The sequence below is a fragment of the Callithrix jacchus genome, chromosome 7, assembly GCF_049354715.1.
Source record: "Callithrix jacchus isolate 240 chromosome 7, calJac240_pri, whole genome shotgun sequence".
NCBI classification, from domain to species: domain Eukaryota; kingdom Metazoa; phylum Chordata; class Mammalia; order Primates; family Cebidae; genus Callithrix; species Callithrix jacchus.
Window position 1 is genome coordinate 137,934,183 of NC_133508.1, and position 26,250 is coordinate 137,960,432.

Consider the following 26,250-nt stretch of genomic DNA (forward strand, 5'->3'; position numbering starts at 1 on the left):
AACACAAAGTACTAAAGAAAAGATTCATAAGTTCAACTTGATACAAATTAAAAATTCTTGGTCAGCACAAGACACTGTTAATAGAACAAAAAGCTACAAATTGGGAGAAGAATATGAAAACCCCACATAGGTCAAAGGTCCTGTATACTGGGTAATTGTGTGTATAACCTTTAGCGAGCCCCGGTGTGCCAGGACATTTGTTCCAGCATTTTTCTGGGTGTGTGCTGGAGGCAGTTTCTGGATGACATTAACACTAAACTAGACAAACTAAGTGAAGCAGATGCCCTCTCTGTGGTGGCCGGGCCTCATCCAATCAGCCAAAGGCCAGAGGAGAAGGAAAAGGTCAATGAGAAGAAAATGCTTTCCTGAGTGTCCAGCTTCCCATCTTGGGAATTGCAGCCTCCATAATTATATGTCCAAACATATATACACACACACACACATGCTGTGTACATATATACGCACACACTCATTTCATAAGTAAGTAGGAAGGACTGTATTTTTAAAAGTTCAGCTATTCAATGACTATTGCTGAAGCTGGCCAGTGAACATGGGGATGTTCAACTGTACGATTCTGTCTCCTTTTTTACACTACTGAAGTTCTGCATTTGAAGAAGTATGAGAGATAAAAGCTGAATTTCTCCACATACACTTCAAAGCCCTAGGGATTAACACAGAGTCAAAACTGCCACCCATAATCCTGCCACCAACCAGGGCTAGGGAACACTGTGGCCCTCAGGTGATTTTATTTAGCTGGATCTGGGAGCCACACAACAGCAGAGGGAGCAGGAACCACCATGCAAATAGAAACCAGCACAGCAGGGAGGGCCTGTTCACGACAGAACACCCAGAAAAACCATCCTCAGACAGCCAGTGTGGAGAAACACAGAACATGCCTGAGACCTGGTGGATCAGAACCCAGCTACTGGGGAATGGATGGGCAGGGGCTTCACAGTACAGAGGACCAGAGGGAACAATCTTCCAAGGGTGACATTGCTGGGAGACCGGAAGTCTTGGACAAAGGGAAGCATCCTCTGGAGACTTGGAGTGACGAGAATGAATGAAGTAACTGGCAGAAATTAAAGGTCCTGGTAGAACAAAATAGAATCCGAGAGAGAGCAAACGTGCTGTTTCCCAATGTCAAACAGTACATCCTAAAATCATAAGAAAAATCCTTTTTAGCAAGTACTGTATATCCGGTGATGTGACCCATGCATGAAGTCTGGGAAAAGTTCCCTGAGCAAAAGTCAGCGAGACCTGATTCCCTCAGGAGGACTCTGTTACGGATAAATTCCACTCAACAAGGGATACATAGGACACAGGTTTGAATAGCACATGTGTGTCAACATATTTAATTGTAGATCTGTACCAAAAACCAAGGTGGGAACAGGTGGGACACACAGGCTGTCACTTTATGTTTGGGCTGAAATGACAAATAAGAAATGACAGGTAAAGAGGATAGAGAAGAGGAAAATAATGCTTTGATTGTTATAGTGGTAAAAATCTGAAGTTCAAAGATATAATTTAAAATGTATAAACCAAATAGCGGAAGTGTCTCAAGTTAAAAGGGGATTAGCGATGTCAAAACCGTAGTTCAATGTTAAACAAGAGCTATACAACTCCTCTTAAATAACAACAAAAGGCACGTGTGTGCACGCACACACACACATACACACACATGTACACACACACAAAGAAAACAAGTAACACCAGAAAGAAATACAGGAAACACAATCTACCTCATATAATAAATATAGACTAAAATATGGAAGAGTTTAGAATATAAACAGAAAAATAGGAATGTTTTTATTAATCTATAGGTTTATCTGCCAAACCAATCATAATAATAAAAACTGAAAACATTATTTGTAAAAAATCCACTAGTTCAGAGTAATGGGCAAAAAAATTTTTAATTAAATGAATTTAAAGTTTAAACATTATAACTAATAGACTAAAATTAATTTGGGGTGAAAGTTAAAACTGGGGCAGAGAATATTCTTTTCCACAACAGAATGCCAGCAAAATAAATTAAAATTAATTTTGGATGAAAGTTAAAATTTGGGTGGGACATATTCTTTTTTGTGAAGAATGCCAGTAAAAACAAGTACACAGTAAAATTTTGAGAGAGAATATTCCCAATGTACAAATATAAATATAATAACCACCACAGACAGCGGTGATTAATTGATGATAAAATGGTCAGAGGAAGATGGTTAGAATACAGATGTTTAAAGTTTTTCAAACCATTTTTCAAATTAATTACAAATCAGGTGTCTTTACAAGGGACAGAGCTCCTAGACTCCTCCTTAACCAAGTGACCATTCTAGTTAGTATCACCATAATGGGGATGGACACACTGGGCCTTTTCTGCCCACAGATGGACTGAGGAAAGAAGCTCATCACATTGACTCTGCAGTGCTCCTGGCAAAATGTTTAAGATAAATTTAATCATGAGGACCCTTTCAGTCGACTTCAGAATATAGACCTTTGAGCCAGACAGCTGATCTGTCCTCTACAGACAAAGTTTTCAGCAAGAAGATAACATTGTTGATACTCTTCCCTGACAGAGTCCTGGGTGACATGCTGTCCTCTGTGGCAGCTCTGGAGTCCTGTTCTCTACAGGATAAAAATTGACAGGAGCAGGGTTAAGTCTTGTCAATGCTGTTTGTCCATCTGGGAATTGGACTCCCTTGGTACTGATCACAATTGGAGAGGGATGAATCAAAGGAGCCTAGTGAGCTGAAATCAACAAGAGCATTCTGTGGTCTAAAATTTTTTTTTTAATTGCATTTTAGGTTTTGGGGTACATGCACAGAACATGCAAGATAGTTGCATAGGTACACAAGTGGCAGTGTGTTTTGCTGTCTTCCTCCCCTTCACCCACATTTGGCATTTCTCCCCATGCTATCCCTCCCCAGTTCTCCCCCCTGCTGTCCCTCCCCTATTCCCCCAAGAGATCCCAGTGTGTACTGCTCTAATCCCTGTGTCCATGTGTTCTCGTTATGCATCACCCGCCTATGAGTGAGAATATGCAGTATTTCATTTTCTGTTCTTGTGTCAGTTTGCTGAGAATGATGTTCTCCAGATTCATCCATGTCCCTACAAAGGACACGAACTCATCATTTTTGATTGTTGCATAATATTTTATGGTGTACATGTGCCACATTTTCCCAGTCCAGTCTATCACTAATGGGCATTTGGGTTGGTTCCAGGTCTTTGCCATTGTAAACAGTGCTGCAATGAACATTCGTGTCCATGTGTCCTTATAGTAGAACGATTTATAATCCTTTGGATTTATACCCAGTAATGGGATTGCTGGGTCAAATGAAATTTCTATTTCTAAGTCCTTGAGGAATTGCCACACTGTCTTCCACAATGGTTGAACTAATTTACACTCCTGCCAGCAGTGTAAAAGTGTTCCTATTTCTCCACATCCTCTCCAGCATCTGTTGTCTCCAGATTTTTTATGATCGCCATTCCAGCTGGCGTTAGGTGGTATCTCAATGTGGTTTTGATTTGCATCTCTCTAATGACCAGTGATGAGCATTTTTTCATATGTTTGTTGGCCTCATGTATGTCTTTTTTTGAAAGTATCTGTTCATATCCTTTGCTCATTTTTGAATGGGCTTGTTTGTTTTTTTCTTGTAAATCTGTTTGAGTTCTTTGTAAATTCTGGATATCAGCCCTTTGTCAGATGGGTAAATTGCAAAGATTTTTTCCCATTCTGTTGGGTGCCGATTCACTCTAGTGACTGTTTCTTTTGCCGTGAAGAGGCTGTGGAGTTTGATGAGGTCCCATTTGTCTATTTTGGCTTTTGTTGCCAATGCTTTTGGTGTTTTGGTCATGAAGTCCTTACCTACTCCTATGTCTTGAATGGTTTTGCCTAGATTTTCTTCTAGGGTTTTTATGGTGCCAGGTCTTATGTTTAAGTCTTTAATCCATCTGGAGTTAACTTTAGTGTAAGGTGTCAGGAAGGGGTCCAGTTTCTGCTTTCTGCACATGGCTAGACAGTTTTCCCAACACCATTTATTAAATAGCGAGTCCTTTCCCCATTGCTTGTTTTTGTCAGGTTTATCAAAGATCGTATGGTTGTAGATATGTTGTGTTGACTCCGAAGCCTCTGTTGTGTTCCATCGATCTATATCTCTGTTTTGGTACCAGTACCATGCTGTTTTGATTATTGTAGCCTTGTAGTATACTTTGAAGTCCAGTAGTGTGATGCCTCCTGCTGTGTTATTTTTTCTTAGAATTGACTTGGCTATGCGGGCTCTCTTTTGGTTCCATATGAAGCTCAAGGTGGTTTATTCCAGTTCTGAAGAAAGTCAATGGTAGCTTCATGGGGATAGCATTGAGTCTGTAAATTACTTTGGGCAGTATGGCCATTTTCACAATATTGATTCTTCCTAACCATGAACATGGAATGTTTCTCCATCTGTTTGTGTCCTCTCTTATTTCATTGAGCAGTGGTTTGTAGTTTTCCTTGAAGAGGTCCCTTATGTTCCTTTTAAGTTGTATTCCTAGGTATCTTATTCTTTTTGTAGCAATTGTGAATGGCAGTTCGTTCTTGATTTGGCTTTCTTTAAGTCTGTTATTGGTGTATAGGAATCCTTGTGATTTTTGCACATCGATTTTATATCCTGAGACTTTGCTGAAGTTGCTTATCAGTTTCAGGAGTTTTTGGGCTGAGATGATGGTGTCTTGTAGATATACTATCATGTCATTTGCAAATAGAGACAATTTGGCTTCCTCCTTTTCTATTTGAATACCCTTTATTTCCTTTTCTTGTCTAATTGCTCTGGCTAGAACTTCCAGTACTATATTGAATAGGAGTGGTGAGAGAGGGCATCCTTGTCTAGTGCCAGATTTCAAAGGGAATGCTTCCAGTTTTTGCCCATTCAGTATGATATTGGCTGTAGGTTTGTCAAAAATAGCTTTTATTATTTTGAGATACGTTCCATCGATACCAAGTTTATTGAGGGTTTTTAGCAAAAAGGGCTGTGGAATTTTGTCAAATGCCTTCTCTGTGTCAATTGAGATAATCATGTGGTTTTTGTTTTTGGTTCTATTTAGGAGGTGAATTATGTTTATAGACTTGTGTATGTTGAACCAGACTTGCATCCCCGGGATGAATCCTACTTGATCATGATGGATAAGCTTTTTGATGTGCTGTTGCAATCGGCTTGCCAGTATTTTATTTAAGATTTTTGCATCTATGTTCATCATGGATATTGGCCTGAGGTTTTCTTTTCTTGTTGGATCTCTGCCAGGTTTTGGTATCAGGATAATGTTGGTCTCATAAAATCATTTGGGAAGGATTCCCTTCTTTTGGATTATTTGGAATAGTTTCAGAAGGAATGGTACCAGCTCCTCTTTGTGTGTCTGATAGAATTCGGCTTTGAACCCATCTGGACCTCGGCTTTTTTTGTGTGGTAGGTTCTTGATTGCTGCCTCAACTTCAGACCTTGTTATTGGTCTATTCATAGTTTCAGCTTCCTCCTGGTTTAGGCTTGGGAGGACACAGGTGTCCAGGAATTTATCCATTTCTTCCAGGTTTACTAGTTTATGTGCATAGAGTTGTTTGTAATATTCTCTGATGATGGTTTGAATTTCTGTGAAATCTGTGGTGATTTCCCCTTTATTGTTTTTTATTGCATCTATTTGGTTATTCTCTCTTTTCTTATTTATCAGTCGGCCTAGTGGTCTTTCCATTTTGTTGATCTTTTAAAAAAAACCAGCTCATGGATTTATTGATTTTTTGAAAGGTTTTTCGTGTCTCTATCTCCTTCAGTTCTGCTCTGATCTTAGTTATTTCTTGTCTTCTGCTAGGTTTTGAGTTTTTTTGATCTTGCTCCTGTAGCTCTTTCAATTCTGATGAAATACTGGTGTCAATTTTGGATCTCTTCACTCTTCTCATGTGGGCACTTATTGCTATATATTTTCTTCTAGAGACTGCTTTAAATGTGTCCCAGAGATTCTGGTATGTTGTGTCTTCGTTCTCGTTGGTTTCAAAGAACTTCTTTAGTTCTGCCTTAATTTCATTGTTTATCCAGTCAACATTCAAGAGCCAGTTGTTCAGTTTCCATGAAGCTGTGCGGTTCTGAGTTAGTTTCTGAATTCTGAGTTCTAACTTGATTGCGCTATGATCTGAGAGACTGTTATGATTTCAGTTGTTTTGCATCTGCTGAGGAGTGCTTTACTTCCAGTTATGTGGTCAGTTTTAGAGTAAATGTGATGTGGTGCTGAGAAGAATGTATATTCTGTGGATTTAGGGTGGAGAGTTCTATCAGGTTTGCTTGTTCCAGGTCTGAGTCAAGTCCTAAATATTCTTGTTAATTTTCTGTCTGGTTGATCTAATATTGACAGTGGAGTGTTGAAGTCTCCCACTATTGTTGTGTGGGAGTCTAAGTCTCTTTGTAAGTCATTAAGAACTTGCCTTATATATCTGGGTGCTCCTGTATTGGGTCCATATATATTTAGGATCATTAGCTCTTCTTGTTGTATCGATCCTTTTACCATTATGTAATGTCCTTCTTTGTCTCTTTTGATCTTTGTTGCTTTAAAATCTATTTTATCAGAGATGAGAATTGCAACTCCTGCTTTTTTTTTTTTTTTTTTTCTCTCCATTTGCTTGGTAAATCTTCCTTCATCTTTTTATTTTGAGCCTTTGTGTATCCTTGCCTGTGAGATGGGTTTCCTGGACACAGCACACTGATGGGTTTAGGCTTTTTATTCAATTTGCCAGTCTGTGTCTTTCGATTGGTGTGTTTAGCCCATTTACATTTAAGATTAATATTGTTATGTGTGAATTTGATACTGCCATTTTGATGCTAGCTGGCTGTTTTGCCCCGTTAGTTGATGCAGATTCTTCATTTTGTTGATGCTCTTTAGCATTTGGTATGTTTTTGGAATGGCTGGTACTGGTTGTTCCTTTCTATGTTTAGTGCCTCTTTCAGGAGCTCTTGTAAAGCAGGCCTGGTGGTGACAAAATCTCTGAGTACTTGCTTGTTTGCAAAGGATTTTATTTTTCCTTCACTTATGAAGCTCAGTTTGGCTGGATATGAAATTCTGGGTTGAAAGTTCTTTTCTTTAACGATGTTGAATATTGGCCTCCACTCTCTTTTGGCTTGTAGGGTTTCTGCTGAGAGATCTGCTGTGAGTCTGATGGGCTTCCCTTTGTGGGTGACCCGACCTTTCTCTCTGGATGCCCTTAGCACTTTCTCCTTCACTTTAACCCTGGTAAATCTGATAATTGTGTGCCTTGGGGTTGCTCTTCTTGCGGAATATCTTTGTGGTGTTCTCTGTATTTCCTGGACTTGAATACTGGCCTGCCTTGCTAGGTTGGGGAAATTTTCCTGGATAATATCCTGAAGAGTATTTTTCAGCTTGGATTCATTCTCTTCATCACATTCAGGTACACCTATCAAACGTAGATTAGGTCTCTTCACATAGTCCCACATTTCTTGGAGACTTTGTTCCTTCCTTTTTGTGCTTTTTTTCTCTAATCTTGCCTTCTCATTTTATTTCATTGCATTGATCTTCGACTTCTGATATCCTTTCTTCTGCTTGGTCAATTCGGCTATTGAAACTTGCGCATGCTTCACGAAGTTCTCATGTTGTGTTTTTCAGCTCCTTCAATTCATTCGTATTCCTCTCTATGTTGTCCATTCTTATCATTTCCTCAAATATTTTTTCAAATGTTTTTTCAAGGTTCTTAGTTTCTTTGCATTGATTTAGAACATGTTCTTTTAGCTCACGGAAGTTTCTGATTACCCACCTTCTGAAGTTTGATTCTGTCATTTCATCACATTCATTCTCCATCCAGTTTTGTTCCCTTGCTGGTGAGGAGTTTTGGTCCTTTGTAGGAGGTGAGGTGTTCTGGTTTTGGGTGTTTTCCTTTTTTTTGCACTAATTTCTTCCCATGTTTGTGGATTTATCCACCTGTCGTCTGAGTGATTGCTGATTTTCTGATTGGGTCTCTGAGTGAACATCCAGATTGTTGATGATGAACTATTTCTGTTTCATAGTTTATCTTCTAACAGTCTGGCCCCACTGCTGTAGGACTGCTGAGGTCCACTCCAGGCCCTGCTTGCCTGGGGAACTCCTGTAGCAGCTGCAGAACCGTGAGGGTTGCTTCCAGATTCTTCTTCTGCTATCTTTGTCCCTGAATGATGCCCGCCAAATGTCAGTCCAATCAGTCCTTTGTGAGGTGACTCTTTGGATATACGGGGGTCAGGGAGCTGCTTGAGGAGACTGTCTGTACTTTATAGGAGCTCAAGTGCTGAGCTGTGAGCTTTGTTGTTTATTCAGGGCTGCTAGGCAGGAACATTTAAGTCTGCTGCAGCAGAACTCATAAAGCCCCCTTTTTTTTTCCTCAGGTACTCTGTCCCAGGGAGTTAGGGATCCGTTTATGAATATCTGTTGCACTGTCCTCCCCAGCAAGGGGGCAGTCTAATCACTGCTTGCCTGCAGTGGCTATGCTGAACTGCTGTGGGCTCTGCCCTGTTGCCATGGGCTCCACCTTGTTACCATGGGCTTTGCCCTGCTGCTGTGGGCTTTGCCCTGTTGTCATGGGCTCTTCCCTGTTGCTGTGGGCTCCGCCCTGCTGCTGTGTGTACTTTCCTATAGTCCTGTTTATATGGATATGCTTGCCTCTGTAATGGCGGACTCTCTCTTCCATTGTGGGTTGCCTCAGCAATGGGAGGCTGCATCAGCAATGGCAGTGTAGCTCTGTAGGGGTTGAGTGCCTCAGTAATAACAGATGCCCTTCCTGCTCCAAGCTGCACCATCCTGGGTTCTGCTGTGCTTGTCATGAAACTCTCAACCCGGAGAGTTTCCAATTGCTGTTTTGTTTGTTTTTGTGGGGGTGGGACCCACCGAGCCTGATCACCTGGCTCCCTGCCTCAGAACCCTTTTTTTTTTGTTAAGTTCAGCGGTTGACTCTCTCCCACGTGTTCCAGTCACCTGCTGCAAGAACGCCGGGGTCCGTGTGATATCCCATGCAGCGACCCACTGCGCCTACTCAAATTACATTGCTGCCTGGGAATCTCCTGGGCTGGCTTTCTGTTTAAGTCTCATTTAATCAGATGAATGTGCTAATCAGCTTTCCAAAATCTCCAATTGCCAGTTTAGCAGGGCAACCACATGGGCATATTTTGTACGGAGTGTTGCTGTGCTGCAGCCTCGGCTCAAACAGCCGCGCCGGCCCAAACTACCACATGGCTCGTGGGGCTCTTACACCTGGAAATCTTTTAGTCTGTGGACAATAAAGATCCATATGGAAATGCCGTGTCCACTCACCCTCTGCAGATTGACTGGGAGCTGTAATCCTGAGTTGGTCCTAACAGCACCATCTTCCTTAACAGGCACTGTGGTCTAAAACTGAATCCTCAGTGAAGGATTTCTGCAGTGACTTGTGTTTGGACTTGTACTTGCTTTGCCATTTTAGTGTTTTTTCATCAAGTGGAAAAGCTTGAGACCCCCTTTTTTTTCTGACATCCTTTCTGACACTATTGGGTGCCTGTAGGGGAGAGAGAAAAAATAATCAAATGAGCATTTTTGTCAGGTCCTCCTGAAGGCTGAGTCTGGAGGGACTGCTAAGTGATCATATCCCAGCAGCAGACAGACCTCCTGCTGGCAGCTTGAGCTGAGGGTGAGCATTGGACTGTGAAGGGGGAAGCACCATCCATAAGTGAGAAGAAAACACCCCTGAATTCCCATGAACTTTCTGTCAGCCTGGGGTGCAGGATATAGGGACCCCAGCTATGCCCAACAAGCAGCCAGGAACATCAGCCCATTTCCTCCTGATCCCCTCTGTCTGGAGCAGAGTGATGGCTTTTCCTCCCAGTGAGGATGTGCTCAGCATCAGTCATGCATGCTCAGACACAGAGGACTGCAGAAGGAGGACCCTCAGCAGAGAAACCCACCCCCTTACAACTCCATGTCCCAGTCTTCTGGGGAGGATTAGAAGGGCCATGGGCAACACTCTGGATATAAAAAGCAGCGGGAACCTCAGATGACATCCACGTCCTCTTCCACCTTTTAAAACAGAATAGTAGTGATGCCACAGGGCTAAGATTGAACTAAGGCCACAGGACTTGCTATTGACAACCCGGAACTAGAACCAGGCACTAAGGCCCTTTCAATAGAGATTGGAGCAAGTGAGAGGAAAGGGTCCAATCTGGAGGTCTTGGCAGTCATGAGCTGTTGGGTTACCCTAGCTAGGACAGGAATATGATTTTACAAAGAACTATGATGTCTGTGGTGTTTATTTGGTTGGTTAAAAAAATAAAAAGAAGAAAAAGCAAACATAACTATAAGTATTCTTTCAAAGGGGACCAGGAAAGAAAGAAAATTTGAAAGAAAAAATACACTCGAAATGAAATTAGCAGAAAGTGGGGAGTGTAACTATGGACTTACTTATTTTCCCTAATGCCCAGAAGTTGATTCCATACCTGGTTACACGTTAAGGCATTTCTAGGAATATTTTCACTATCTAGATGAACAAAACTCTGAAGTACGAGGTGAAACGGAATAGTTTTTGTTTTACTACATTCTCTCCTCCCACTTTCTCTTTTCCCCAAGTACATTTTGGGAAAGGTTTCTTTCTTTCTGTTTTTTTTTTTTTTTTTTTTTTTTAGACAAACTCTTGCTCTATCACCGGGCTGGAGTGCAGTGGCACAATCTTGGCTCACTGCAACCTCCACCTCCTGGATTACAGCAATTCTTCCACCTCAGCCTCCCAAGTAGCTGGGGCCAGAGGTGTGTGCCACCAGGCCCAGCTAATTATTGTATTTTTAGTAGGGAAGGGGTTTCACCTTGTTTGCCAGGATGATCTCGATCTCTTGACCTCATCATCCGCCCACCTCAGCCTCCCAAAGTGCTGGGATTACAGCTGTGAGCCACTGCACCAGGCTGACAGGTTCCTTTTTAATATTTAACGTCAGCTTTAAGAGGGGCATAAGGAAGCATTCACAGGCAATCTCTTGCAGAATTTTAGTCTTGATGTGTTATTTGTTCTCTTCAGAAGCGTGAGACTAATAAGTTCTCTTTGGGGGCTTTGAGAAAGAAAAACAATAGACTGAGAGTAAAATGTTCACACTGCAGTGCTGAGCCAATCAGTGGGCTACAAAATCTGTGTGGTTAAACGTCACCTGTAAGATTTACTGTAAACTGCCAAAGAAAATACTAAATTCCACTACATGTAATACGGGAGGTATTATTTCCCTACATTAGGCGTCAAAGTAATGACTGTTCCTCACTTTGTCTTGTATTGAAAATTGAGCAAGTATACTTCAAGCAGAGGCTAAAGGTCTAATCTCTTAATTTTGTTGGTTTCCTGTCTGATTTTTTTTCTGTTCTATATAAACAGTACTATTGAGAGGGGAATACAGATCCCATCAAATGCTGATGGATGCTCAGCCTTTTCTGTGGAGTAGCCACACATATGGAACACTTCCATGTTGGCAACCTGAGGTCATCGAAGACCATTTGTCTTCCTCATCTTCAGGCACATATCAGAATCATGTGGGAGCATTTTAAAACTATAGACACCCAAACCACACCCCAGATCATGTCAGTGAGAATCTGAAGGTTTGAGTTCAAGGCATGCATCTTAACTGAAATCTCATTAAATGTTTACTACATGGCAGCTAGATTTAGAGATATAAAATGGAACAACCCAATTTCTCATCATTTTCTTTTCTTTCCCCATTTATCTCATGATTGGCTTTGCTCCCTGTGGTTCCATGGATTTCAGTCTTCTCTCTGACAACTTCAGTGAAATCTCTCTTATCAATTGGGCTGAACCAAAGCAAAGACTGTCCTATAGACAGATGCTTGCCTGTCATCTCGTGTATGCATAAAGGCAGGTTTTGGAATCAATTTCTCAGAGTTAATTCAGAAAACACTCTCTCATATACCCTGGCCTCAAGATTCATCTGAGTTGCATTTTAGATTTTAACTGGACATGTAGAAATGGAAATGAGAATAAAATGGAGAGAGGTTAGAATGATATCTCTCATGATGTATGCAGATTTGAAGTCCTGTCCTCTGCATGTACTTTTGAATGTCATAAATGTCATTCAGTTAATGTCAGCACAAATGAGTCCATGTGGTGAGAATACTGAGTCCCTGGCAATTCCATCTACATTGTCACAAGTCTGCACATCTGGGGCTGAAGGCAAACCTGGCTCCAGTCCGGTAGGGAACTCCCACTTGTGACCCAGATTCAAGTTTAGTTTTCTAAGTGGGGCTCTCTGTGCTCAGCTTTAACACTTCTCATTCAGAGGAACAAGAGACGAGTAAGGGTGGACTTAGCTGGGTTCCTCCAAAGCCAACTCAAGAGGAAAACCTATGTGTAAATGATGTATTAAAGCCATGCTCCCTGCAGAAAGCAACAATGGAGTTGGGGATACAGGAAGGAAAGGTAAATTTCTGAAGAGAGTGTGCAATTCCAGGCAAGAAACCCTGTGTTCTGCAGCTTAAACTGTGTACTTTAATGCGGACAAGTAGGCCCGGCATTCCCGTGGTCATGAGAGGGACCATCAAGACAGCATAAGAAGGAATAGAGCAGAGTTCAAAGAGCAATGAGGAGATGGGGACAGAAAGGGCCTGGCAGAATGGGAGCCCATGGGACACTGGACACCAGACAGAGGTTACAGCAGCTGCTGGGGAGAACAAATGGAAGAGAAAAAGCAGTGGGAGAATGGGCTGTCACCATAGAGAGAAAGAAGAAGTGAGTGCAGCTAAAAGCCATAGATGTGATTACCTCTGCACCCTGAGCATGAAGGCCAACAGATCCAGTTGCTGAACGTGAGTTTTCTTTTTATCTTTTTTTCTTGAGTCGGAGTCTCACTCTGTCGCGCAGGCTGGAGGACAGTGGCATGATCTTGGCTCACTGCAACCTCTGCCTTCTGTGTTCTAAGTGATTCTTCTGTCTCAGCATCCCAGCTAGCTGGGACTACAGACGAGCGCCACAACGCTGGGATAATTTTTGCTTTTTCTAGTAGAGACAGGGTTTTACCATGTTGGCCAGGATGGTCTTGGTCCCTTGACCTCGTGATCTTCCCACCTCGGCCTCCCAAAGTGCTGGGCTTACTGGTGTGAGCCACCGCACCCAGCGTGAATGGGAGTATTCTTTTAATGTTCTTTGGTTTTGAAACACTGGACGCATGAATGTTGCCAGTGACTTGACGCCCTTGGGTGGTGTCTGCTGAGCCTTCGAGTGCATCATCTTCCAGCTGTGGAGCATTCTTCATCCCAACAGATGGGGCTAAAACCACCCAAAAGACATGAAATCAGGAATGTGGCCTTGGACAAGAAAGTCCAAAGGGGGAGGAAAAGCCAACAGAGTGACATTAATATTTTCTTTCTTGTTATCAACAAAAAGTTATGACATTACTCAGTAATGAAGGTCCTGGAGCCACTTTCCTCAAAGCGAACCGAGAAAGTTCTCTCTCATCTACCCTGGCCTCAAGATTCATCTGAGTTGCATTTTAGACCCTTTACAACATGTAGAAATGGAAATGAGAATAAAATGGAGAGAGGTTAGAATGATATATCTCATGATGTATGCAGATTTGAAGTCCTGTCCTCTGCATGTATTTTGAATGTCATAAATGTCATTCAGTTAATGTCAGCACAAATGAGTCCTTGAGGTGAGAATACTGAGTCCCTGGCAATTCCATCTACATTGTCACAAGGCTGCACATCTGGGGCTGAAGGTAAACCTGGCTCTAGTCTGGTAGGGAATTCCCACTTGTGACCAAGATTTAAGTTTTGTTTTCTAAGTGAAGCTCTCTGTGCTCAGCTTTAACACTTCTCATTCAGAGGAACAAGAGACGAGTAAGGGTGGACTTAGCTAGGTTCCTCCAAAGCCAACTCAAGGGAAAAAACCTATGTGTAAATGATGTATTAAAGCCATGCTCCCTGCAGAAAGAAACAATAAAGTTGGGGATACAGGGAGGAAAGATAATTTCTGAAGAGAGTGTGCAATTCCCAGCAAAGAACCTTGTGTTCCACAGCTTAACTGTGTACTTGGATGAGGACAAGGTGGCCTGGCTCTTCTGTGGCCACCAGAGGGACCCTCAAGACAGCAGAAGAAGGAATAGAGCAGGGTTCAGAGAGCAATGAGGAGATGAGGACAGAAAGAGCCTGGCAGGATGGAAGCCCATGGGACACTGGGGTTAGACCAGACAGAGGTTACAGCAGCCCCTGGGGAGAACAAATGGAAGAAAAAAAGCAGTGGGAGAATGGGCTGTCACCATAGAGAGAGAGAAATAAGAAGTGAGTGCAGCTCAGAGCCATAGAAGTGATTACCTCTGCACCCGGAGCGTGAAGGCCAATGGATCCATTTGCTGAAAGGGAATTTTCTTTTGATGTTCTTGGGTTTTGGGACACTGGAGGCATCAATGTTGCCAGGCACTTGATGCCATTGGGTGTTTGATGAGCCTTCGAGTGGATCATCTTCCATCTGCAGAGGGTTCTTCATCGCAATGGAGGGGGCTAAAACCAGCTCTGAAAATAAAACAACAGCCAATGGCATCCAGTGGCATTTATGATCTTACTGTGACTTTCTCTTCCACCCAAAGGACATCAAATCACGAATGGGGCCTTCGACAGGAAAGTCCAAAGGGGGAAAGGAAGCCAACAGAGTAACTTTAATATATTTTTTGGTTGATTTTTCTTACATTACTCAGTAATGACAAGTGTGCCAGGAGGCAAGGGCACTCTTGATTTACGAAAATATTCAAGAAACTAAAGATTAAGAAACAGAAGTAGCTTCAGGGTAGATATGGCCAAAGCAAGGGAATCACACTGTATGTAGGCCGTGCTTTGGGGAGGGAAGAGATTATAAGAGTGAAAGTTAAATCAGAGCTGAGTCCAAACAGGAAGGGGGGGTGGAAGGGCCTGGCAGGGTGGCAGCCCATGGGACACAGAGGTGAGACAGGCAGAGGTTACAGCAGCTGATGAGAAAAGAACAAGGAAAGATGAAACCTGGAGAATTTACGAAACATGCATCATTATATAATCTATTGCACATATATATACACACTATGTAGCATACACACCAAATATACATAATATACATAGCAAAAGGTGTAAATGCATATATCTGTAGACATTAAATTAATGAAAAATAATATATAGAGATTTGGGAGATATTTAATGTAACAGTATAATTAATATTCTTTTCACTGAAATTAAAAAATAATAGAAACATGAGAAGAATGAGAAAGAAGAGGTGTGCAGAGAAACAAATGAGCTGTTAGACAGCAGGGAGAAATGACCAAGGAAACCGTGAATGAGGCACCAGGCATTCACTCTTTGCTCTTACTGGGATCCTGGTTCTGGCTTTGGACTCCAGGGAAAGTGGGCAAGAGAGCATGCGTCTGAGCCAGTGGGTTGTGTCTTGGCTGGGGGTGTAAGTATCCATAGTGAAACAAAGGAGAATGTGGTGGGAAGAAATCAGTTTAAATTAGTTACACAGCACAGGTAAGGGACTGCACATCCCTGACACCCACTGAGTGCCGTCTGGGTGTCCTCTCTACAGACCCAAGTGGTGCTCATTATCTCATGTGACCCTTCCTCCTCCTGAGGACAGGGGTCCCCATATTCCTCAGCCGAGGGCCTTAGGATGAGAAATTGACTGGGACAAAGAGTAAGAATGAACAGGATACAGGACACTAAGGAAATCTGAGCAGAAGTGGATCCCTGTGAGAAGGAAACTGAGGACATGGCCGAGGACATGAGTGGAGATGACCAACTAAATGGATTTTCATAAGAGACAGATGTGAACACTTTATATGTGAAAATTGCCCTTTGTGTTCAAAAAGCAGAACAAGGAGAAAGAGGAGCTGGACGTGTCATGACACTGACATGTTAGTCCAGGATTTACACTGTTCCTGAATGTGCCTCATAGGTTGTCACTGAAAGTGCCTGACAGTGGAGGATTGGCTTCATGGGGGATGGGGAAGGAGAAGAAGAAAACTGACAGAGGAGTATATGTGAGAAAGGAAGGAAGAGGGGACTCTAGGGAACAGAGAGCTTCACAACTGCTCTACCTCAGAGAAGACAGAGTCTGTGAAGTTACTTTCTAAATGTAAACTTGGCAGAAAGACAAATAGATTAAATAACACGTATTTATAGGTCTGTTGAGTAATTGTTATTGAATCAGGCCCTTTGGAAATTATGATAATTAATACTCTCAGCGATGATTACCAGTAGATATTATATTTTAGGTAGCTCAGATGAGGAAACAGAGATTTGCATAGCAAAAAGACAAAATCCTTGGCCAGAGTGAACAACCAGAAGGAGGCAAACCCGGGACCTGAGAGCAGATTTTGTCCTAAGCCCCAGGCTCCTGCTCACCTTACTGGGTTAAAGTACTGTGCATTTAACTTGACCCTGAGGGAGCACAGAGAGGCTCCATTCTCTCCTCCACCCATAGCACCATGAACACCAACACCTGGGCTAGGTCTTCCTATCCCCTTTCCTTCCCTACCTTGGAAGAAACATTGGTTACCAGAATAAGCATTGACTCTAAAGCTGCAGGTGGTGGAGGAAAGGCCCCGCCTGGCTGAGCCACTCCCAGAGTGGAAACCTTGATCTAGCTCACCTTGTGGACAACTTGGCACCAGGGTGCTTGGATCCAGCTGTGTCTGTGAAGCCTGCACCTTTGACAGGCGGGGGCTCAAGTCTCCACTCCAAGTCCCTTGGGGACAGGTGGCCTGGGTGGAAGCTGAAAGGAGAAGAAGCTTCAGTAGGAACAATCTCAGATTTCCCTTTGTTAAGCACCCCCAGAACATGCATCTCTGCTGTCCCTGTTTCTTGGTAAGCCACCTAGTGGCCCAAGCCACACAGAGAGACATCATGTAAATGCAGGTGATGTCACCTTTCCTGTCTGTACCTGGGGACACTGTCATGGCAAGTGCCAGGCTAGAGTGTCCCTGAAGTGAAAAACCCCTCCTTCAGCCAAGAGAACTTTGGATTGGCTATAAAGGTCATGACGATTAGTCTGTCATTATCAATCTCTTTCCTCTGCCTACAGGGAAAGTTCTAGAGAGCCCTCAGAACATAGGAGAGGAAGAACTGTTCTCCACAACACAGGTGTGTAAGAACAGGGCAAGCGCTAGTGCCAGGAGGCTTTGAGAGAGAACCATGAGAAAGACCAAACACTAAGTGAGGCTAACTTTTCGGGGTTCTGAGACATTTTGAATTTCTCATTGCCTGTAATGATTTAACCCCCTGCCCACACATCTTCATCCTAGTGCCATATAATAATGGGTGTCAGCAGCCATAGGCAATGTAGTGGAGGGATGAGTTTCTTCACAGAAATTCAGGGACCATAAGAGCTATACATCTGCATGGGTGGTTCTGTAGGAAGGGAACACAGGGCACAGTCCTCACATTACCCACTCTCCAGTGGGGTTCGGGCATACATCCTAAACAAACTATTTCTATTTCCACAGGGAGAGGAATGCACATTCTCAGAGTGGACTAAGGAAAGACTTCCAATGACCTCATTCCTGTGCAGTTCTGGCTCAGGACAGGGACAGGGTGCAGGGCCAGATCCACATTGCTAGGGCTCCTTTCTCTCTTCCCCTCTCCTCATTCTCATTCACTACAAGACTTCCTAAATTTTCTTAAAACTGTGCTCCTTGTGTCTATTCTCTTTTGTCTTGCTGAGAGCACAGTGTATCAGAGTCTCATCAGTGATGCCTGGTTTCATACAGCCTCCCTCTCTCCTTTCTCTGACCTTGCCGTGTCCACTCTAGCAATTGTCTCAGCAGTTTTATCTCCCCAAAGTTCTGTTCTCACCATGTTCCCACTCTGCACCTGAACACTTCCTCTCCACTGCCCCCTGCGTGACTGTCCTTCTCATCCTGCCTCTGTGCTCCTTCTCACTTCTGCCCCACGATCCTACCCAGCATCACCTTCGACCACGTGCTCAAACAGACTCTTCCTGAGGTCATGCTGGCCCCTCTGTGGTTCCACCCTGCGCCAGGTGCCATCCAGCTCTGTGGTTTCTGTTTAGAAGCCCTTCTCTAGACTGGGTTTCACCTCCCTAGTGGCTCAAAGCTTTCCTTGTGTCTGTTCTCTTTCATCTTCCTGAGAGCACACTTTATTCATCATTGACCATCAGCCACTTAGGACACTCTCACATTTTAAGATAGCTCATATTGGGCAAATGAGAGAAACATCCTGAAACAACAAATCTGGCTGATGGAGACTGGGCAAACACAGTGCTCCTTTTCTGATTCTCTGCACTTGCTGTTTAGAATCAAGCTCTGGGAATGTCTTTAATTGTCACTACTTAATTTTCTCATCTCACTTTATCCCTCTTTTCTAGACTACTGAGTCTTATTAAACTTGTACTTTGAATATTCTTTGCATTTTCAGAAGAAAAAAGAAAACGTTTTCTCAAACTTCTGAAGTACTGCAGTACTGTTCATGGGGCAGGTTGGGAGAAGCCATCAAGGAAAGATCCAGAGATAATTTAGGTTGTATTCTCCCTAAATCTACCAAGTCTTTCTCTGCAGGGAGAGCATGGGCAGAGCCGAACCATGCTGACACCACTGCTGGGGTCAGAGCTGTGCACTGTGCACACTATTCACACATTATTGTCGAGAAGCCACACACAGGAAGCATCCTTGTGTAATCTGAAGGACGCGTTCGTTCATCTTGGCCCATCTGCATGGATGAATGTGCCCTCTCCTGGCCCATGTTCCAGATGGCAGGGCCGGCCACATCACAGGCATCTCACTTCTAAGTCCCGTTTCAGAGCATTTCCCTTCTTGTACAAGACCCATCCAGGCTGGGGTGTTCAAGAGATGCAGCTCTACAGTTTTATAGAAACCTAAACATGGCCAAGTTGAGAGTTGAAACCCTTGGGATGGGGAGGTGGGGAGAGACTAGGACCATTTACTCCCTGAGTGCTTTTCCAAGGGAGAGCCTGCTGGAGCTGTAGGTCCTCCTGGAAAGACTGGAGGAGCCACTGATTCTGCTGACAGACAGAGTGCACAGAGGTAATCCTTGAGAAATCTGTGCCAGGGACTACAGGACTTCTTTATCCTAGACCAGCAACTTATTCTGTTTCAGCCTGACTTTATTGGAAAATAATTTCTACAAAGAAAAAAGGGTGAGCACCCATCATACCTCAGTCCCTGGGAGATGAAATCAGGCAGACAAAAAGACCATGCTCTCACCATGACTAGTCGTGCCATCCAGGGCAAGTGAAAGAAACTTTCTGAGCCTCAGCATCCTCAGCTCTACCATGGAGATGCCACTGCCCCCTTGGGAGCATTTCTTCAGCTCTGAATGTTTATAGCAGGACAGAGCTTGTTTGGCAAGGGGCAGGGCATATGCATATGAAAGGTCAAAGAGTATTTTATTTGTTTAATGAATCACTGTGATCACAGAAAATTATTTGCTTTTTCAAACTCAGGGAGAAATGCAAAACCGGAAAAGGTATGGTCCTGCTAGGAAAGGCACTCAATGACTGAAACAGAATAGAGACGAACATTTTTGTTGCTAGTTTCTCTCTCTCCTCTCTCTCTCTCTCTCCTCTCTCTCTCTCTCTCTCTCTCTCTCAGTGTGTGTGTGTGTGTGAATGTGTGTGTGTGCGTGACACAGATCTCACCTTGTTGCTCAGGCTGGAGTGCAGTGGTGCAATAATGACGTACTGCAGCCTCAATTTCCCAGGCTCAGGTGATTCTTCCACCACAGCTTCCCATAAAGTTGGAAGCACAGGTGTGTGTCATCATGCCTTGCTAATTTTTCATCAAGACATGTTTTTGTAGTGTTGCCCACACTGGTCTCAAACTCCTCAGCTCAAGCAATCTACCCTCCTCAGCCTCCAAAAGTGCTGGAATTACAGGCATGAGCCACCGCACCTGGCACTGTTGCTAATTTTATTACAACGTAATCAGATATACTGGGGTACATCACAGAGTTACCTGCTCTTACTAGAAAATAATAGGTTGATGCTTGAAACTCCCAACAATGCACATGAAACTCCCAGAATGGAAGTTAAAAAAAATACAATGAGCAAGAAGAAATGAAAATCAAATTTTTCTCTACATATCCTGTGAAGCTGCTACACCAAGGGGCACTTGCTCAGCGGAAGGGTTTCCTGGACATCATGAGGATAGAAACCACTCCACTTTGCTCATCAGTTACGCCAGTACCCCATGAGGGACACTCATTCTCAATGGTTTTCATGAGAATATAGCACTGAGACCAAATCACGATTCAAACAACAAGCCCACACATGGAAAAAGCCACTGGAGCTCTGCAGAGCATGCAAGCCTGGGCCTGAGTAAAGGAAGGGACACTGGACTGCGTCAGTGGAGGGAGGTCACCTCCCAGCAGGTAGAGCCGCAGTCCCCAACCTTTTAGGCACCAGCATCCGCTTTCATGGAAGACAATTTTTCTGGGTCCAGGGAAAGGGGGAAGCTTTCCGGATGATTCATGCACATTACATTATTTGTGCACTGTTTTTCTATGATTATTACATTATAATATCTAATGAAATAATTATACAACTCACCAAATCAGTGCAAGCCCTAAGCTTGTTTTCCTGAAACTAGATGGTCCCACGTGGGGGTGACAGTCACTGGGAGACAGTGACAGATCATCATGCATTAAATTCCCATGAGGGGTGCAGAACCTAGATCGCTCACATGTGCAATTCACAATAGGGTTCGAGTCCTGTGAGAATTGAATGCCACTGCTGATCTGGCAGGAGGCGAAATTCAGGCGGTCATGCTCTCCCACCGCTGACCTCCTGCTGTGTGGCCCAGTTCCTAACAGGTCATGGCCCCACAACTGTCCATGGCCCTCGAGCTGGAGATCTCTAGAGTAGAGAATCCTTATCAGACACAGGAATTCTACAATGGGCTCTGAAATAATGGTGCAAAACTGCCTGGATGTGTGGATGGCCAGAGAAGAGATAAGGGCACTGTTCAAGGCATGCAGTTAGCAACATCATTTGAGAAAAGACAGATGCCCTATCTTACAGAAGAAGGTTTTTATGCAAATATATCCAGATGGGCTACTGTGGCCAAAAACTTGCTATGAGTCCTGACCTCTTTCCTGTTTTCATGCCCACAGCCTGTTCTTGTGAGAAGAAACCAGGTGACCGAGGAGTCACTTGGGACAGGAAAAGAGGAAGTTCCTCCCACTGGATGTCTGTGATTAAAAATGGAGCCAAGAGTCAGATTCAAAACTGAGGCAGGCTCAGTTTACGGGGCCTGCCTGCATTGATGATCTGACTCAGTGACACAAGTTGCAGAAACATAACATACAGAGGCTGCCTGGGAGGACCATGGGGTTTTGGGACCTTCAGGCTGCAGTACTCACAGGCTACATCCACAGCAGGGCACATAAGCTGATTCTCCAGTGAGGATGAGGCACTGCTATAAGGCTGGTGGTAATCAGACAGGTCACCCTGAACTGGAAGAGCCCAGTAAAAGTCATCCAGGGAGTCTTCTGAGTCTTCCTGCTCCTTTGCCTCCAGTAGCTCCTGGCTCAGCCTGGGGTGAAGAAGACAGAAGATAAACACTGGACAGGACCCATACAACTGCACCCAGATGATTCTATAGGGAGGACCACAGGAGAGGCCAGAGGAAGCCAAGTACGGTTCTCTCAGAGAGACACAACCATCCTTCCCTGTGTGGAGCAGGAGACAGAGAGGCAGGTGCTCAGTGCACTGGGCAGACAATGAGCTGGGGAGGAAGAGCTGGAGGGATCCCTGTGGGAGACTGCAAGGACACAGTGCATTCAGCACTTACACACATTTTGTTGAAATTAGCATCAGAGGCCAAATGAATGCAGGTTCTTGCATCTTCACAGAAAGAGTTCCTGTATCCTCAACCTCGCTTGTTCTCAAAACTGTGAGCATGATATGAATTGTTTTCATTCACTTTCCTGCTAGCAAATACTTGCAACCATGGAAATGCCAAAGAGGCAGACAACAGGTGAGATCGGAAATCCCTGAGTTTAGTCTGTTCACCTGACCTTTTGCCTAACTTAGGTTCTTTCTGAGACCTTTTCCAGATTTCACCACCCATTACCCGCTCCTGATTATTCAGTGTTACCTGGGGGCAGCTGATTTCTCTGCTTTCTTGCCCTCCTCATCTGTTTGATCTTGATGTTTATCATTTTCTGGAATTACAGAAGCATCTATTCAGATATTTCCCACTTTACCCACTGAATCACAGTCAGCCCTATGTGTACTGAGACAAGAACATGCATCTATGGGTCTGCATTGTACTGAGCACTGTCATGTTTTATTTTTAACCTGACAGGTTTTCCCGATCCATGAGGCCACATGTTTCTGATCTGGAGGGTCACCATTAAGATGTGGCCAAATAGTGAAAAGACATCTTGCTCTTTATATTACCACAGGCTTGCCCAGCCTCTCTCCAAGCTTCAGCAGCTGTCTCCCCAATCCTGCCTCACTTCTGACACCCAGGCACAGGCTCTGTATCCTGTTACAGCTTACATTGAAACCTCTATCTTTCTATTTTCTTGTTTTCCCCGAGATGGAGTTTTGCTCTGGCTCTTGTTGCCCAGGCTGGAGTGCAATGTGGCGATCTCGGCTCATCGCAACCTCCACCTCCTAGGTTCAACCTCCACCTCCTGGGTTCCTGCATCAGCCTCCTGAGTAGCTGGGATTATAGGCCCGCGCCACCATGCCCAGCTAATTTTTTGTATTTTGAGTAGAGACGGGGTTTCACCATGTTGACCAGGATGGTCTCGATAACTTGACCTCGTGATCCACCAGCCTCGGCCTCCCAAAGTGCTGGGACTACAGGCTTGAGCCACCGCACCCGGCCACCTGTATCTTTCTCTTATGACAGAACAAACTAACTTGTCCCACTATACTCCATGCATCGGGGACTTCGTGGGCCCTCCAAGAGGCTTCTGCTGTCTTATCCAGGAACACACTCTCCATGTGGAGTGCATGGAGATGGCTTCCTACCACCAAATGCCCCCACATCAAGTGCCTTCTCCAAAGCACACAGCAAGGGGCTTTATCTCATCATGAAATATCGTTGTAAGTGTTCCCACATTTGAATGCAAGAGACAATTTGTCTGCCTTTACAGATTTAGAGACAGGAACTCAGGAAGGATGATTTAATCAGTTACCCACAGTTGCTAAAGACACTGCTGAAGATAGAGCCTGGAACCCTCATTCTTAGTCCAGGGCTCTTTCGACTCTAACAGGCTGCCTCCTGTCACAGCCTCCTTCCTGTCCTTTAAAACTGGACAGATGCTGCCTCTTGCCTGAAAGACCATGTTCCAGCAAGAAATGAGGAGACATTTGCTATCCTGTGACCTCCAACTTCATGGGTTTCCCATCTCTTTCTGCCCAGGATGTCCTGGTCATGTCATGGCTATGAATTTTTAGTGTAAAGAAATAAAATTGTCACTGTGGCGGTGTGGTGGTCTGGGGACTTTCATAAGCCTGGGGTTGTGTGTCATCAGGGCCTGTGCCCACCTTACCTGGGCTGAGCCTGACATAATGCTCTGTCAGCCTGAGCCCCTTAGCCAGCTGCTCTTGGAGGTTCTGACGCTGAGACTTACCGGGGTCATCAGAAGTGACGTGGGCCTTCAATCGCTCATTCCGTAACTTGGTGGCATCTATTTCTTCTTGTAACTTTGCCAGCTGCTCTGCCTGAGATTGAGTCAGGGCTTTATATTCCCTTTGGGGACATAGCAGAGAATGTTTAATAACGGAAAGGGATGGGTGATCAGTTCTAATACTACAACAGAGGTTTAGGTGAGAATGTCCTCAAGGAGCCCCCAAGCAGAACGTCACAACCTGTTTGGGGAAATGCCTGTGGTCCAGAGGAATGTGTGTGTGCGTGTGTGTGTGTCTATAGCATATCTACATCTATATCTATATATTTTGAGATGACAAAGATTAAACCACAAGGGATTGAACCATAGGAAATTCCAACTGGTTTTCACAGGAGCCATAAGGTTGTGGTCCCAGAAAGCAAATGGGGAGGTTCCGTTTAAGAGGGAACAGGCAATCCTCCTCTCTCTGCAACAGAGCACGGCTGCCATATTATGTATATACAATATAATAATAAATAAATATGCATTTATTTTTTAAAGCAGGGCATGGTAGCTCATACCGGTGATCTGAGCACTTTGAGATTCTGAGGTGGGCAAAACCTGAGATCAGGTGTTTAAACCCAGCCTGGCCAACATGGTGAAACCCTGTCTCTACCAAAAATACAAAATTTAGCCAGGCATGGTGTTGCACACCTGTAGTCCCAGCTACTCGGGAGGCCGAGACAGGAGAATTGCTTGAACCTTGGAGGCTTCCTCTGTATCAGAGAGAGCTCCTGTGAGATCCTGTATGATGTTCCATTCATTTTTGTCTTCTGTAAACAAAAGTCAGTCTTCCCAAATCGGTTTCAAAAGGATGTCCTTTCAGCTTCTCACTTTAGCCAAGGACATTTCTATGTGAAAACTCCCATAGTGCATCAGGCAGTGACTGGAAACAGAGCCATGCACAGAAGTGTGGCCTGGTGCAGATGGGGTGAATTGTAAAAATCAAAGAAGAAAAGAATGGCAGGTCAAGAAGGCAGTATTGATTGATTGAATGAAGAGTTGCTGCGGTCAGCCAGGAGGTGACTCTAAGAGTACATGGGATAGAGTGTACTAAACACTGCTGGGTGGTTCACTTTCTTTTAATTAATTTTGGATATGCAAATTTTGACTCAACATTTTGTTGTTATAAAGAGTGTAATCAAAGCTCAAGGAAACAACTGCAGCTGGTAACGTGCTAAGATGACTGTTCTGTTTTATGAGTGCTGCTGTGAAATGTGCCTGCCACGTAAATGTCTGTCCTGGTCCTGGCCCAGCTTGGCTGCTGGTTCTCCCAGCTGAAGTGCTGCACTTCAGAGATCCACACCTTTGCCCCCCGCCTGTCTCCACAGCATCTGCTCACCTGAGCTCCTCTGTTCTCATGAGCTCCTCTTCAAGTAATGCCTCCGTGTAATTGATGATATCTAGTTGCAGAGTTTTTAATCTTTCTTTATAGTTATCACATTCTAAGAAAAGACAGTAAGGCCTGCCTCAGTGGAAGGGACAGGCTGCTGTGGTCACTGCCTACATGGCAGGTGGCAGTGTCCCTCCCAAGGACAAAAGCATCTGCACTATCAGGCTCCAGTGAGGGATTTCCTCATTTTTAATGATCAACCTCCCAACTTGCTGGCATCGGATACTCTCCAACTTAGAGATGGGGAAAAAGAAACTCAGTGGCACATCAAGTAACACCTGGAATGAGACAGAGTCAGAATTCACAGCCCCCAAGGTCTGACTCTTAGTTTTGGGCCATGTTCCCAACCTTGCAGCCTCTTCTGTAAAACACTCTATGGGGGCATGAAGTACTGATATTCTGGACAGGAATGCCCTTAGGACTGTGGGACTCACAGATTCCCTGGAACTGGGAATTTCAAGCACAAATTTGTCAAAGATTTGAAAAATCATATCTGAATATAATTGCATAAAATATGAGGCATTAGACCCTGAAGTCATAAAAGAAATATGACCAAATACTAATGAAGTTTGAATTAAGTTATAAATAGCAGAATAAAGAACAAATAGTGTTTACTCTGTGCCAAGTATTGTTCTAGAACATTGAGAAGAAACAGGTCCTGTAATTCATTGCAGCAATTTACAGAGGTAGGTATTATTATAGTACCCAAAGAACAGATGAGGAAACTGAGGCACCGAAAAGCTCAGCAACTTAGATGGAGCCCAGAAGTCCGGCCCAGGATCCCTACTCCACACGCTACACTGACCTCCACAATGTCTAATGGGTTGTCATTCTTCCTTTCTAGAGTAAGAGCCTGTGCCCCAGGATGCAGAACATTCCTCTCACCAGAGTTCTCCCTGCTCTTGATGCCCTCACGTATAGATGCCACACTCACCATTGGGAGCAAAGGCTAAAGGTCTAATCTCTTAATTTTGTTGGTTTCCTCTCTGCTATGTGAACAGTACTATTGAGAGGGGAATAGAGATCCTATCAAATGCTGATGAATGCTCAGACTTTTCTTTGGAGTAGCCACACATATAGAACACTTTCATGTTGGCAACCTGAGGTCGTAGACCAGTTGTCTTCCTCATCTTCAGCCACATATCAGAATCACATGGGAGCATTTTAAAACTACAGACACCCAAACCACACCCCAGATCATGTCAGTGAGAATCTCAAGGTGTGAGTTCAAG

At 44.0% G+C, this 26,250-nt stretch overlaps 1 protein-coding gene across 6 annotated transcripts in view; it reads right to left on the reverse strand.

Annotated features, from left to right (window-relative positions):
• Window positions 1-6,593: 6,593 nt before the first annotated feature.
• LOC128928231 (NBPF family member NBPF4-like) overlaps window positions 6,594-26,250 on the reverse strand; it is a 38,742-nt gene continuing 19,085 nt past the window's right edge. The window contains exons 10-17 of one of the 6 annotated variants that reach the window (XM_054236595.2): window positions 24,968-25,070; window positions 23,590-23,708; window positions 22,098-22,164; window positions 21,361-21,533; window positions 16,616-16,738; window positions 14,317-14,514; window positions 12,767-13,270; window positions 6,594-9,517 (exon numbers count right to left, since the gene is read on the reverse strand). In XM_054236595.2, coding sequence (XP_054092570.2) covers window positions 9,507-9,517; window positions 12,767-13,270; window positions 14,317-14,514; window positions 16,616-16,738; window positions 21,361-21,533; window positions 22,098-22,164; window positions 23,590-23,708; window positions 24,968-25,070 — 1,298 coding nt within the window. In that variant the 3' untranslated portion in view covers window positions 6,594-9,506. Of the gene's footprint in view, window positions 9,518-11,500; window positions 12,666-12,766; window positions 13,271-14,316; window positions 14,515-16,615; window positions 16,739-20,548; window positions 21,534-22,097; window positions 22,165-23,589; window positions 23,709-24,967; window positions 25,071-26,250 lie in introns of those variants that run through there. The other 5 variants (XM_054236591.2, XM_054236592.2, XM_054236594.2 and 2 more) reach the window with 5 other exon arrangements.